This window comes from Typopeltis vanoorti, chromosome 13 (assembly GCF_054136105.1).
Source record: "Typopeltis vanoorti isolate ZY-2024b chromosome 13, IOZ_Tvanoo_1.0, whole genome shotgun sequence".
In the NCBI taxonomy this organism is placed as follows: domain Eukaryota; kingdom Metazoa; phylum Arthropoda; class Arachnida; order Uropygi; family Thelyphonidae; genus Typopeltis; species Typopeltis vanoorti.
In genome coordinates, this window is record NC_143561.1 from 94150940 (window position 1) to 94165863 (window position 14924).

Genomic DNA, 14924 nt, shown 5'->3' on the forward strand with positions numbered 1-14924 from the left:
AAATATATTTACAAAATTTACAGGCGAATAAGTTGAATTCCAAAATGTACAGTTACACTATTTATTAACGGGGGGGGGGAGATATATTTGACTGTGTTCTTGTGTTTTAAATTAACTAATGAACCCTTTTCCTTTTCGCAATGAATGCCACATCAACTTTGAATTATGAAGAAAGAAGATTTTCATTGATTGCATTTTTCATTATTCCGCGATATTTTTTTTCAACATTTTTGTCATCTATTTTTAACAGCAGATTTTCTATATAATAGAACAATTTGCCCCCCCCCCCCCAATCAAATGAATGTCAAGGAAACGCAACATAATATCTAGATAACTTCCAATGACATAATTTGCAGCATAATATTGTGCATAATATTTGTATATGGTAGAATGATGCAAAGCATCCTTATATTTATTCATGATTTTTACTTAACAGATGTTAAATTTAAATATTTTCTATCCAGGGAATATACGAGCTAGAATTTCCAAACTTTAATTCTTATGTCTATAAATTTTAAGTGCTCTAAATAACGACCGACCTGGAAACATTTCGGAAGCAGTTTGTATATAAAATTAGCTCAAATCAATGTTTTTTTTTATCCAAATAGATAACATAATATTTCAAGTTTTAGAACTAATAAACCAAATTCATTTTCTATTAATAAAAATTACTCAATTCATTGTCCATGATTTTCTATTAATAAAAATTACTGAATTTACTGTCCATGATTTAGGAAACTTCATAATAAGGATTGGCTTAAAGGGGCGAAGCAAGAATGCTTTTCATCTTCCCCGTTATCTGTAGAAGACAGTGTGGGGATAAGGTGATATTGAGCTATTAAAGCTCTGATCATGACGGGAAGGTAACAGCAATAGCCGAGCCTCTAGAACTTCATTGGCTACAGCATTGCCATATTTAAAGGTAAAGCCGTCTAAAAATTTGGACGATCCCTAGGCCACTCAATCGTGGGGCGAAAGACCGTCCATCTCAGCGTTGGCTCCACTCAGTGATGGCCTTCCACCCACACGCCACCACCGAACAGAACCGCTCAAATTCCGAAGAAAAGCATTCACCGACAAAGCCCCTCAACGGGCCGTGCCGGAGGACACTTTCCCCGGAGACTCAAATTGCTCCCTTAAGGCAAAAACCTTAAGAGAGCGTACTCGTAACTCTCGAATATCAGCGCCTCAGGGGGTAACAGCAACAGCCGAGCCTCAGTTAGAACTTCATTGGCTACAGCATTGCCATCCATTACCCTCCAAGGGTATTAATCCTACCTTCATAACATAATAATAATATAATGTATATATAGCCCAAATATTTTTTTATTATTATCGACTTAATCTATTTTTAATATGGTGTCAATGAAAAAGCTTCAAATCTAACCAGTTGCTATTTATGAAATTACTTTTACATATTAATTTTAATCAATTAGTAAAGTTTTTATATTTTTTATAAATTTTTAGTTTTTAAATATAAAATGAAAGTCCAATTTCAATACTTATTTTATTATTTCAAATAAATGGTGCATTAATTGGTGCATTAATTTTATGCATTCATCTTTATAATTTTAATAGTTCTAAAGTGTATTAATTTACTAAATAAATTGAAGCAATATTTATTTTCATAATTATTTATAAAAATATATTTATTATAAAAACAAAAACGAATTGACATATTTCACTGAAGCACAGCTTGGAAATCAGTTTTAAACAAACTGATTCGTTTCTATAACTTAAGCTCATTCAAAATGTAATTCATGATAAAAATTGAAGGCAGATCTTAATGATCATTCTGCAGAGGAGTTTTTTTTTTTTTTTTTTTTTTAAAGACCACCGGAAATCGAACTGTTTTTCTGCTTTAGCCTCTTTCTATCCACCGCTGGATATAAGCCTTCCATTTAAATTTCCAGTTCTGTTTGTTTTATTAGACAATGTTTATGATTTCATGTCAAATCTTTGTAGATGATCCCTCCATCTTGTTCTTTGGCGACCTTTGCCACTAGTGCTCAATTTTGTCCAATTTTCGTCTAGCAGTCCACTACTATGGCTCCTCCAACTTTATTTATATGCTCACGATATCTTCTATGCCAGCAAACTCTCTAATTCTAGTATTTCGTACTCTATTCTGTTGTTGGAGTATTCTTCTCTTCAAAGCAATTTGGACCACAAACAACCTGTCTTCCTGCTGTTTTTAGTAGTTTCCCATATCTCATCCCATTTCCCATATAAAAAAGATAAAAGAAAGCTGTTATCCATAGATAACAGCTTTTTTATGAGTATATAGGCAAGTCTCGTAACAGATAAAACAGCCAAAATGCTTTGCTTCATTGTGTGATTAGTTTATTTTTTTATTAATCTCGTTTTTTTCCTTAACACTAACTAACTCCAACTGATCGAGGCAATTAGTAAAGTCCTCTATAATCTCAGCGGGATTATCTGCTAATTTTAGTTCGATTTAATCTGAATTTGTCATCAGTTTTAAGTTAGGTTTATCTTTACACCTTTTTTCCTGCTATTTCTGTTAAGGTTATTTAACATTTCCTGACTTTAGTTTTCGCTAAAAGATCAACGTCATCTGCAAAACGTAAGTGATTGAGATGTTTTTCTGTTGATGCTAATTCCATACTTTCCTTATAAGACATTTCTAAACACTTCTAATGAAGCAGAAAACAATTTGGGCGATGTCATATTGAATCTCCTTGCTTGACCCGCCTCTTAATGTTGAATTCTTTTCCCTCATGTCCTAACTGTATATTGGATGTTGAATTTTGATATCCAATTTTTAATATTCTTTTAATCTAGTATTTTGACGTTGCTCACCAGAATATGATCAATTGCATTAAAATCTTCCTCATTTGGTGATCTCCAGGTCCGTTTTCGTTTAGTTCGAACTATTAACAGCAACAAGTTGTGAAGTAAAATCTAAAGGAGAAAAGTTCTAAATGGTATCGCTTTTAATCCTGTAAAACTGAAAATTTCAAAATTAGTGTTATAGGATTTCAGTCTGCACTAATATTTCCCATTTCTCTTATTTCTTTCAACATTTAATTCACTTAAAAACGAAAGTGCGAGCTGGATTGATTTTAAGATCAATTTATCTTTCCGTTTCTAAGTAGCATGATCGCAGTTTGACTCGGGTTTCCTAGCATCCATCCCATTACCGTCATCATACCACCCGTTCAGCCGAAAGATATCGGAATTTTCTCCGGACGATTCCGCTGACAGCTGTAATCCGATACTCGGGCCGGCTATGGTTTTACGAACGTTTTAACCTTATGATTTATTGAAGATAAACGCATGCGGCTGTAAGCAAAGCCACGTTTCTTCCTTCCAACGGCATTTGCCAGCCGAAGATGCAATTTGTTGTGAGATGAGAATCAATGGGACTCCAGGGAATCTGACAAACAAAGATAACGAAAATTTTCTTTCTATTCTAAATAATCGGTTTCAAAATTCACATAACATTTTTCTTTCTTCGTTTAAAATCTTAGATAAGTTTTTTCTTTCTTCCTTTAAAATTTTAGATATTCACTTCTAATGTTTACTCCATCAGAAGATAATATGCGGGTGAAAAGAGCTGAAAAAGTTCAACATTGCCTACCATGTTGAAAAGATTATCGAATTTCCCAACAATTGTCCTTATAAGGACTGGCTTAAAGGGGCGAAGCAAGAATGCTTTTCATCTTCCCCGTTATCTGTAGAGGACAGTGTAGGGATAAGGTGTTATTGAGCTATTAAAGCACTGATCATGGCAGGAGGGTAACAGCAATAGCCGAGCCTCAGTTAGAACTTCATTGGCTACATCATCGCCATCCATTACCCTCCAAGGGTATTGGATTGAATGAATCAATCACCGCATCTCACGGTCGATTGATTCAGCAATCCCAACAATTGTCTGATTTTTCATCTTGATTGTAATATTATGATATAAAATATTTAAAGGTGTATAATAATTTTTTTTTAATTTGGAAGATATTTAAATTTATTTAAATTATTTTATAAAAACTTGAAGTAAAAAATAAGTTACGTTATTTTGATAGGATTACTTATAAAATTAAAATTACTTATATAATTAAAATTACTTGTTACTTATATAATTTCACATACACAGGGGATAGAAGTTAGCATTAATGGACATTATATTATCCATTAGAAAATACTTCCATTAAAGAAAAAAAAATGCAAAAATTAAAAGCTGTAATACAATCAAAGAAAATGGAAATCATATCCAGATAGCACTATAACACGTTCCGAGGTAATCAACATGATTTGTCCTTTTCGATAGAGTAAGTTTTAAGATATTAGTGATGATGTTTTAGAATCTCGACGAAGCAAATAGGACAGTGAAATCCGTATATATCTTGTCTGATAAATGCGTGTGTTCGTCTAGTTTGTCTCCTCTAGTGTTGCATGAGACTGCCTAACCCAAGAATGGGATTCGGACCCAAGGCAGACGTGCTGATGGATTTCTATTATCTTGTAAAGGAGTCCATTAAGAGTGATAAATGATTATTAAATTCCAAGGAATACAATCCGAAGCTCTTCAAGTTAAGTGCGAACAAGTTTCTACTGGCCCATTCACGGTAACAGCGTATTGTGGGTTAACTAATCTCTCGTGGGTGAGTTCCTCATTTAACACGTTCATTTTCAATCACGCGATGCGAGTTCTCACCAAACGGCCGATCACGCGTTATCGCGTGGACGTCGCTAACTAAATAAAAAAAAAATTTGGCCACCACACGAAATTCCAATTTTCAGCTTGGCAATGAAAGTGTTAAAAAAAAATAATTTAAAAAATTAAATAGGATGATGGGCGAAGAGAATTATCCCCGTGTCCAGGGTAAGTACTGCAGAATAAAATAGTAAAATTATAACAAAGAAGTAGAATAGTGGAGTATATCTAAAGAAGTTTTAGAGAACATTTGAAATTGAAGGAGGAATAGTTTGAGAGCAGACGATTTTTGATGTTCCGGGAGTTCTCTGTTCTTGTATCGGACTTGACCTTCGTTAGGATGAGTAGAGCTGGCGTAACGATAAAAAAAATCCAATTATTGTAATTCATCACCATAGAAAAAAAGTATGCTAGACGTTTAGTTGAGTCAGCTGTGGCAGGTTTATTTATTTATTTATTTATTTATTTTTTTGTTGTTGTTGTTTAGAAATTTCCTTAGCGCACTTTCTTAAAGAATGAAGTCTTAGACTTCACAGTGGAATGAAGAGTACTCGGTGGTAATGAAAGCAACTTCGATAATGCATTCAGGGCAAAACGTAGAAAAATGCATGTTGAGGGTCTGTCTACGAACATGAATATAAATGATGCATCTTGTTTGGAGTGTTAGTGTTAGACGAAATAAGGCTGAAGGTCAATGTAAGAATTGTGTTCAGAAATGTCTGTGGGAAGAGTTGATAAGTGACCTGCAACTAAGAAAAACATTGAGGAACAGAAAGAAGTAGGAAGAGTAGACAGTGCTATTTAATTACGAAGAATTTTGACAATAAATGCACCATTTCTTTTCAAATGAATGGGATGAAACTGGAAAAAATGCCCAATTTATTATTCGGTACATTAAGACTACCGAGGAAAAGGAATGTAAATTGGATGTAAGGGAGGTTATATAACAGAAAGTTAGGGGGAAATTACAAAAGAAATTAATTATATGAGAAATCTTAAAACAATACGTTAGAAAATAAAATCTCTTATATAATTTCGCAAGTAATTCCAAAGTAGAACGATGTATTCGTTTCCCATGTGATGAAACTAAAATGAGTGAAACTTTAACTTTTAAAGTGACACGTTCTGTTCATTTGGTAGTATTTGAATGCAGTGTTTAATGATGCATCCACTGCTCCGTAATCAGTACTAAAATTGATGGTTATTAAGATGCAGATAAAGGAGTTTTGTATATTCGCAAGTACTTTGCATCACGTTTATTATATGCGCTCAGCATTGGCTTAACAAAGAAATACTTTAAAAATGAGCAAGGAAGTCTTTGAGTAGAAATACACGTTTGACATAATTCACATATGACGGAAGTAAGCGGAGTTCGATCGAAAAAGACTCATATCTACAAAAGCTCATGGAAATCAAACCTATATTAAGACCAAAGATAAGGCTGAAGGCAACCAGATTTCTTTACAATAAATTGAATGTCAGTGAGAAATAACTGAAGATGGAAGGCAGCGATTTATTTCCCCTACTGAAACTTTCGGACTTTTTATTTTTCATCGAAATTTTTCGCTTTTCTAAGGAAAGAAGTTGTTCAGAATCCAAGAGATCACTAAGCCCATCAGGCATAGAAAGAGAGAGAGAGAGAGAGAGTAGCAGACTTAACTAATCGTGTGATGCACACAGTATACCTACTCTCGAACTCCAGTGATTTTAATCTGCTCCTCTAATATTAATCAGGCACGGATGACCCTCATCTATCAGTAAAACAGTCGTGAAATAACATTTTAATTTCCCAAAGGGCCAGCAATGTCATGCATCTACGTCTAATTTGTTTAACAAAAGTCAGAAAAAAAATCAGCTAACGCCTTTTTATTCCCGTATACGGGAGTAGGCGAGGCCATTTAGCCCTATTTAACTTTTGGAGACTGAGTGGGCAGTTCAATCTCCACTGGTACCCAATCAGAGATAGATGGCCCAAGGCTATCACTAATTAAGCGGTACGCAGTGAAGAGAGACGGCTCAAATATGCCGCCATCACGTGGTCCCTAACCCTAACACAATATATTTAATGTCTGAAATAATGTGGGTTCTACGGTCGATTTTCTTGAGTTTACAGGACGAAAAACCCGAGTTTCCGGGAGGAAAAACCCGCTTGCCTGTGCCAGAGATCGACTAACTTGGGAACCGGTCGAAAAAAGGCTTAGAAAAATTTCCCCTAGTCGCCGACTAGACTCGAAACCAAGTCTTCCTTCGTGCGGCCAAGCGCCGTGGTGTACAAACGCCACATCCACTGAGCTACACAGGCGCTTAACAAAAGTGTTCCGCATTTTATTCCAGTTTGAGTCAGTCAACTTGGAATGTGCATTTCGTTTTTAGCTTTCAAGCGCGCTGAATTTCCAAGATTTACATTTTTAATATAATAATAATTAAATAAAATTATGCATTTAATGCGCTATTTTTCTAGCCAAATAGTAGAGGAATAAATAAGGCTCTTGAAAGGTATAGATATATTTACATCGTTCCGAAAGGTCCATTGGTCATTTTTTAAAGTGCAGTGTTAAGTAAAGTCCTGAACATTTAGAAATGTTTATATTTCTAGAGCTACTTCTCGAATAGTAACCAATCGAACACCATGTGAGGTTGATTGATCTAATTTATATCACGTTCTCGAAAAAACCCTGTATTTGTATTTGTAAGTTTTCTAAGGAATTATCCCTAATAAAATACGATTCCGTTTCTTATTGGAACAATAGTAAAAAAACCAGGCGTGTGCAATCCTGTGGAAATTCGATTTGCAGCAGAAGTGCTAAGTTGTCCAAAGAAATACTTGTCAAGTTCGATTCCTGATAGCGAGTAGAGGAACTTGTTTCAAACCCTTTCTTCGACGGTTCCTATGTCAGTCGATTTCTGGCACGGAGAAATAGTTTTTCTTCCGAAACTCTACTAACTCAAGAAAATCGACGTAGAACTCCCACTACTTCAAACAATAATATATAGTGTTAGGGACCACGAGATGGCTGCAACTGTCCGCAATACTTGCCTCCCCGAATGCCAATTAAAATCAATGATAGCCTTGCACCAACTATCTGTTATTGGATAACAGTAAAGATTGGCTGCCAACTAGTCTTCTGAAGTTATTTATGGATAAACAACCTCACAACTCCCTTTGTGAAATAAAAGGCGTTTTCTGATTTTACTACAAACCACGTTTTGGTAATCAACATCCGCTATCATTAGCAGGGAGACTGTTATTGTAGTAAGTGTTTGAAGTAATACCTGAATATTTTTTAATGTTGATTTTTCGTTCACCTCAAAAAGATTTACGATCATAAAAAGCTGCAAAATTTACTCAATTTCTGATCAAGATGATTCAATTTTATATTATAGATAGAGCGATAGACAAATTCTTGTACTTACCCCATCCAATAACATAAAACATGATTAAATTCTTCTGTTCTGCAAAAGCTGCGGCGATCAGCATGTGAAGATAAAACCCTTCGCAGAACATCCACATGTAGGTGGTCATGCGAGAGTATTTGGTCAGAATGAACATCACCTTGCAGCCAGGCTGAAAAAGTATTGAAAAACACCGTGAGTGAATTTCCAGAATAACAATTTCTTTTATTATGGAATCAAGTTACTTATCAACAACAAATATTGGGAAGTTTTGTATTTTATCGCTTAAGTATATCAGTGCAATCTAAATTAGGTTTAAGAGTAGTGACAATAGGAAAAGATCGATAAATTCTGGAGCTGTTTCTTAAAGATTGTGTTGCATTTATTAACATTACATCTTACAGAATAAGTATGTTAAGTTATACCTTCCTCTATTGTATTTTTTTTTAATAAATAAGACTTCGTACTTACCCCACTGTCTTCCAGGATGGTTCTTCTGTTTCCAGCATTTTCCAGCTCGTCCAGAATGACAGTGGCCTTGAACACGATCACAAAGATTCCATTCAGAAGCAGAGAGAAGAAGAGATTTTTATGCATCGTGATCCGGTGCACTTGCAACTGCCTGAAACGATGAATCAACGCTACTTCACTATTTGCGTTCAAGATACCGGTGAAGACGATTTAACCCAAAGTCCCCATTAGCCTTTCAGTAAAAATTCGCTTGCAAGTGACTGCTGAAAGGCTAACTACAAATAAATTAAACTGTCCTAGGACCAAATAATTTTTACTGGATCGAAAAATTAAGGATGAATAGCATAAAACCACACAAATATATTTCAAACTAAACAAAACGGTTATGTTATAAGTATAAACACAGAAAACTGTGCTTTCTGTGTTTATACGTATCCAAGTAAAATACAAGCTACGCTGTTAGGGGCGAAACCAAATATGAAATCATAGTAGGGTGGTCTGAGTCCTTGTTGTTTACTTAGTAAGCATATAAAGGCATACGTAGTCTTGTTATATAGAAGAGTTACTTATTAACTTATGAAGATGGTGATTTTCTGGAAAGAATTCTTATTCTTCACATAGCAAGGCATCAGTTGAAATGGGGAGGGGGAAATAGGTAAGTGCACTCTTTGATTGTTTTTGAAGACAATATGGTTGGACGTGTGCATTTCTTTTTCTGGACAAAAATAAATTCCAAGATTCTACCACCATTTCAAGGAACGCATACCTCACCAGCCAGTAAATGAGTAAAATCATGTTCATTATCACCTGACCAAAAATATAGTTTTTATTTTTGTTTGTACTTTTTATTATTTTTATTTTTATTTTTATTTTCTATATTAATTCGATGATCTCTCATCCAACTTCTCACAGGCATTCTCTTACGATAAATCTGTTTATCGCAAGGGAAATCATAAAATTAATTCAAACTTCACTAAGAAGTAGTGTTCTGCTTTGGATCTCTTCTACAAGTAATTTCAAGGGTGCTATTCCACCCAACATCCATCCATGCATTGTCTACATCCAAACCAACTTCTGGTCCTCCTTCGTACCTTCTACTCCTGTGCTCTGGAACAGTGTTCCCTACTGACTACAACCATCGGTTGTGGTGCCATCTATAATTAAATTCAGATATTAAATTCAAAGTCTTACTTGAAACTTTACAGTTCTCGTGCAACTTTTCTTTTATAACGGTTAAGCTTGGTAACACCGGACAAACTTTCCACACGGTATACCCAATATAATGAGTTCAAGATCAAGTAAGAGAGGAAGCATACTTACTTATAAGTCATGAAAATAGCGATGGCTGGCAACAGGAACAAGATGGACACGGCGTACGTAGCAATGTGGAAATGCTGAATACGTCGAATTCCCTGAAAATTAAAAAAAAAAAAAATTCCGTGAATCAAATGCTAGCATTTTACTATACGAACTCTTATTGTCAAAGAAAAATTGGGAATTTTTATATTTTTTCGATTCTTTGCGTTTCTATGGAGACAATAGATTACTAGTCGGCTATTGACATGATTGAGTTTAAAAAATTCAAAGTTGCAAATGTGTAACACTTTCGGAGCTTTTTTTTTCTTTGCATTTTTAAAGAATAAACGATAGTGGAAATCCATTGTGCCACCGCTGAGCAAAAGACATTAAAATATGAAAGAAAATCTTTTCATTGAAAATACGACACATAAGGGAGAGGAGAGGAGTCCAGTTTCTTCACAATACAACCGCGTGCGTGAGAGATCCTTACAAGTGTTTTTGTAAGACTCCTCTTTGTGCAAGAGATACAATTTCTCGAATAAAGACTGTTTACGAAATGCAAAAGTAAACACGAGAAATCTCAAGGAAACTATAAAATTCCATTTCAAAATACTCTGCGTTATCATGGAAACTGGCAGAGTGATTCTGTTACTTCATATCTCGATGTTGCTATGGAAACAGAACGGTCGTGAATATGACTGGGCTGATCTTGATATTTCTTTCGTAGCTGATTAAGTAGTTCTGTATTTTTTAAGAACTCTAAATGATCGCTTAGATAATGATTAATAAATAGACTGCCATCATTTGCACCGATAAGCAGATTGCTTCGTAGCACAATAGGTGGCAGCACTAGTTAAATCTATCTGAGTAGCCGATAACTCACTCATCCTGGACGGATTTTCGAGATAAATCGGAGAATTGTTTTTAATATTAATATCTAGTCAGAAAATTTCGAGGTCTTAACACTGAATTAATAGAGGAAAACTTTGCTTAACGCGAATTCGATATGCGCGATAATCAGTTAGCACGAGTGAGTGAAAAGATACCATTTCCCGCTTTAAGCGAGTGATTAACCGCTTAACGCGATTTTTTGTTGCCGATCTGCAGCGAGCGTCGGCACTTTTCAATGTGGCAGCCAGTTGGCAGTGGCAGTGCAGCGGGCGACACTCGGCAGTTGACTCAAAGCTATCATCGCAAGCACACGTGCAATCTCTTGCTCAATCACTTTTGCTTCATTTTGTTTTAATTTAGAAACCTATAAAGTTTTATTATATTCAACTCCTGATATGGAAAAGAGAAAGACTAATAAAGAAAGCTGCAATAATAAACGAGTCGCGTCGCAGAAGGTCTTACTAATTGTGCTGATTTCTTTAATAATGTTATCAGCTGAATAACCAATGAAATCATTTACCTCACTGTGCAAATGATTTCATTGGTTTTTAATAACCGAGCTGATAATATTATTAAAGAAATCAGCACAATTGGAAAAGAACTTGGATTTAATGAAATGGATAATGAAGATGTGAGAAACTTGCTTGATTCCCATTCAGAACAGTTAAGCGAGAATGATCTCCTTCGACTAGAAGAACAGCGTGCATATGAAAAATAAGATAAAGAGTGCGTACAAGAAGAAATGTTACGACTAAGAAGCTAACTGCAAACGAACATGTGCTAGTTTTCAATCACATTGAGTATACTAAGGAAATTTTGTTTGATTCTGATCCTGATATGGAACGAAGCTTCGAAATCCACCGAATCCTTCATAAAGCGATCGCCAGCAATCGCAAATTGCATGACAAGATGAAAAAGTCGAGCAGAAATCAAACATCTTTACTTAATTTTTTTTTTTTTTTGTAAAAAAGTAGCTCAATCAAATGTTTAGACATTAAATAAAATTTTAATCAATTGATTTTATTAACTTTGATGAGTTTATCCTCTAATGCAGATTATACATAATTTTTTCCCCACATTTACGCTCACTGATAGATGAATTATAATTATTCCTATTGTTTATTGTATTCGCTTAACGCGATTTCATTTAGCGCGCATTAATTGATGGATTAATTAATTGCGTTCAATGAGGTTTACCTATACTAAATACTGTGCATTTTTGAATACCGGACACGGATTCGACTCTAGTCGATCTAGTAAACTCGTGACCGGTATGTCGTCTGACGTTTCAGCACTGCACACAAACCATCACTTGAAGAAAGTAAAATAATAAAGAATATTGAATATAAAATACATTATTTCGTCCCTGTTGTTATTTCATTTGTCTTCGACCAGTTACTTGCACTGAGTACTATATTTCTACGTCACTCACCTCAGCCCTTCCGCAGCCACTGTAATTGGTCCATTCGGTCCGCCATTCTTCGTTGATGTACCACGTTCCATTAGGTAAACACGTCTTCACTGCATAACCTAAAGAACAATCGATAAATAGAAAATGAAATGTAAAATAGTGTAAGTACTGCTTCAGAGTGTTGTGAAAAATTCCAGCTTTTCTTACAGCAGAAAATAAGAATAATTTCTCTTTGAGATTCTAAATGGCAATATACAAGTTGAGTATATTGTCATAGTAACTAATTCCATCAGTTTCGCTGATGGAATTAGTTACTATGACAATGGGTGACATGCTTACAGAAGGAGTATTTTAAATAAAATGAAAAGGAAGATACAGTATTCCCCCCCCCCCCCTTTTATCCGCGGGAGATACGTTCCAAGACACTCCGCGGATAGTACCAAACCCTATACATACTATGTTTCCTCCTATACATACATAGCTATTATCAAGTGTTAAATTTATAATTTAGGCACAGTACGAGATTAACAACAATAACTGATAATAAAATAAAAGAATTATAACAACATATTGTAATAAAAGTTATCTGAATGTGAATGGAATTTCAGCAACCTCAGCATACATTTTTTTGTATACTGAGGTTGCTCGACCAAGTTCTTAAGTTCTTAAAAGAACTGGGCGATGGACTGAGTCCTTGACTCTTTATCCCGTCATCTGAATGAAGAAAATCTGTGTGGAGGGAGTTTTATTTTGAGCTAAAAAGCTCTAGTCATGGCTGGGTAACGGCAATAGCCGAGCCTCAGTTAAAACTTCATTAGCCACAGCATTGCCATCCGTTACCCTGGAAGTCCTAAAAAGGACTTTTGGCTTATTTTGATACCAAGGTGAAGTGATCGTTGCTCGACCAACATTAACATTTAACATTAACATTTCTGGCTAGATGGGCGAAGCAAAATTGCTTTTCATATTCCCCTTTGTCTTGTAATGGAAGAACTTTGAATGGAGTGTTTGTGAGCTATATGCTCGCCCATTGAGGGCAGTGAAGTTAGTTGCGTTCAAGCTCGACCAATTGACAATTGAAATTTATGTCTTTAGGGGTGAAGCAAGATGCTTTTCATATTCCCCGCTATCTGTTGTGGTTGCAGTGAAGGTAAAATTAATGAGCAGATTGCTCGCCCTGGATGGGCTTGGAGATTATGCATCACTAAAGGAGGCCAATATAGCTTTTGGTCTTCTATATTTGAATATGTCCGTTGGATCGTATGCTTTAGCTTGTTGAACCAAATCGTTGGGATGTGTGGACGTCTTTAGGAAAATCTTGGTGGCTAAGGATCGTAGAAAAGAGAAAATATAGGGAATATTTGTGTCTCTGTGGAGTTGAATGTTTCTAACATACCACGGGGCGTTCAAAATCATTCTCAGGCACTTGTTCTGCACTCGCTGTATTTTGATGATGTTAGCATTAGAGGTGTGGCTCCAGGCAGGAGAGGCATAGGTGATTATAGGACGAATCGTCATCTGGTATAGCTGCAATTTGATTCTGTTGCTGAGCTTGCTATTTCTATTAATTAGCGGATAGATCTGTGCTATGGCTTTAGATGCCTTTGTGCATGCAGACTTGGTGTGCTGATTGAAAGATAGCTTTTTGTTGAGAATTACACCCAGGTAATTTGTTTCTGACTGCCAAGGAATTTTAGTATTGAATAGTAACAAATCTCCTACAGGAGACATTGGCCTTTTTGAGAAAAGAACGGCTGAGCTTTTCTGGGGGTTGACTTCCAATCTCCACTTAGAGAACCAACCCTCCAGCTTTAGAATGTTTTCTTGAAGCTTTCTGGTAATGAAAAGGGGTCTGAGAGATCTGGTTAGTATTGCCGTATCGTCCGCATATAGGGCCAAAATGGAAGTCATCAAGCTCGACCAACAGAGCGCCATTTAAAACTTATGAAATGTCTATTATTAAAAGAAAGAGCTGGATCTAATATTCAGCTATTTCTTTTAAAACTAATATCTATTATGCCGATATAAAATTATATTGACAAAATAGATATTAGATCCAATATTATTTCAGAGCTGAATGTTTGTAGACACTATGAAAGTTTCGTAAGTTGACCTTTAGATAATACCATCCCCGGCATATCCGATTAGCCTTAGCTGCTTAAGTGCAAGCTACGGCAACTCGAGGATGCATTGGATAGTATTCTCGTAAGCTCTAAGGTCAACTTACGAAACTTTCATAGTGTCTACAAACATTCGGCTTTGAAATATTGTTGGATCTAATATTTTCGGACAAGGGTTGGCCGTGTATAACTGAAATCGCCGATAAGGACTATGGTATTATGTTTTTATTTGAGAATATAAATAAATTGAAATAACATTCTAAGCTGCTGTCTCTTCTATTGAATGCTTCGGGCGACAGCAGAAGGCTTTGCTGAGTAGCATTAACATGCATTCAAAGTTGGAAACTTCGTTTTGGGCATAGAACGTGCCTTGCTGACTATTTTCTTAGTCTCGTCTACCAACGAAACAGGAACAACATCTCTTGAGACGGCTGTTGAATAGCCTGGAAATTGTAACTACAATGAAAGATAATTGGTTGCAGTTGGATTCATGCGAATCACCTAAGGCTGTCAAAATATTCTCAATCTAATCGCTTGGCCCTGTTAGTCGGAGAAATCACGGACGTTTTCAGGTTAATAAGGTTTCATATTCGTAACCGATTTTGAATTCCTCATTACTATATGCATTTTCAGATGAATATAGTAAAAGGAAATTAAAATTGCT

The 14924-nt window shown here is 35.5% G+C and overlaps 1 protein-coding gene across 1 annotated transcript in view; it reads right to left on the reverse strand.

The window, feature by feature from the left end:
- LOC150100379 (calcitonin gene-related peptide type 1 receptor-like) overlaps positions 1–14924 on the reverse strand; it is a 52068-nt gene that overhangs the window by 26497 nt on the left and 10647 nt on the right. The window contains exons 3-6 of the mRNA XM_090402644.1: positions 12162–12259; positions 9860–9951; positions 8540–8690; positions 8090–8240 (exon numbers count right to left, since the gene is read on the reverse strand). Of these exons, the coding sequence (XP_090258770.1) occupies positions 8090–8240; positions 8540–8690; positions 9860–9951; positions 12162–12259 (492 nt within the window). The remainder of the gene's footprint in view (positions 1–8089; positions 8241–8539; positions 8691–9859; positions 9952–12161; positions 12260–14924) is intronic.